Source organism: Apaloderma vittatum, unplaced genomic scaffold (genome assembly GCF_000703405.1).
Source record: "Apaloderma vittatum isolate BGI_N311 unplaced genomic scaffold, ASM70340v1 scaffold25145, whole genome shotgun sequence".
Taxonomy (NCBI): Eukaryota; Metazoa; Chordata; class Aves; order Trogoniformes; family Trogonidae; genus Apaloderma; species Apaloderma vittatum.
The window spans coordinates 43,450-43,926 of record NW_009719246.1 but is presented as its reverse complement, the minus strand read 5'-3'; the positions used below and the strand labels follow the sequence as shown (position 1 = coordinate 43,926).

The 477-nt window shown below is 56.4% G+C and overlaps 1 protein-coding gene across 1 annotated transcript in view; it reads left to right on the top strand.

Moving 5' to 3' along the window:
- Positions 1-477, top strand: part of SLC17A9 (solute carrier family 17 (vesicular nucleotide transporter), member 9) — a gene marked incomplete at its 5' end in the record, with an annotated part of 9,527 nt that overhangs the window by 8,564 nt on the left and 486 nt on the right. Inside the window, one exon of the mRNA XM_009870560.1 lies at positions 315-370. Within this exon, the coding sequence (XP_009868862.1) occupies positions 315-370 (56 nt within the window). The remainder of the gene's footprint in view (positions 1-314; positions 371-477) is intronic.

The following is a 477-nucleotide window of genomic DNA, read 5'->3' as shown; positions in this document are numbered from 1 at the left end:
AGGCTGGTGGAGTTTGGTGCCCGCTGGGCTGGAAATGATCCAGCAAAGGGCTTGGACCAGCGGGTATTAGGGAGATGCAGGAGGAGGGGAATTGCATTTTGGTGCCCTCTGAACACTTTGAGTTCAATCCTTTTCCCCTTGGCACTCTCCTGCGCTGCTTCACTCTCGACCTCTTCGCTTCCTGCCCCTGCTGGTGCCATTTGTTGTCCAGGACTCCTTCCTTCTGTGTGACAAGCTAAGCTCTGTGTGCAAATGATGAGAAAGCAATCGTGCTCCATTAAAAGTGCCGTTTTCCCCTCTCTGTTTCTCCCTAGCGGCATTTCAGTAAACGTACAGGACCTGGCCCCGTCGTGCGCTGGCTTGCTGTTCGGTAAGGACCCGACCGGGGGTCCCAGTGGGAGGGGACACGTCAGCACCAGGGTTGGAGCAGGAGCAGCTCTGGGCAGTGTCTGCTCTGTGTGTGCAGCCTCAGGGTAT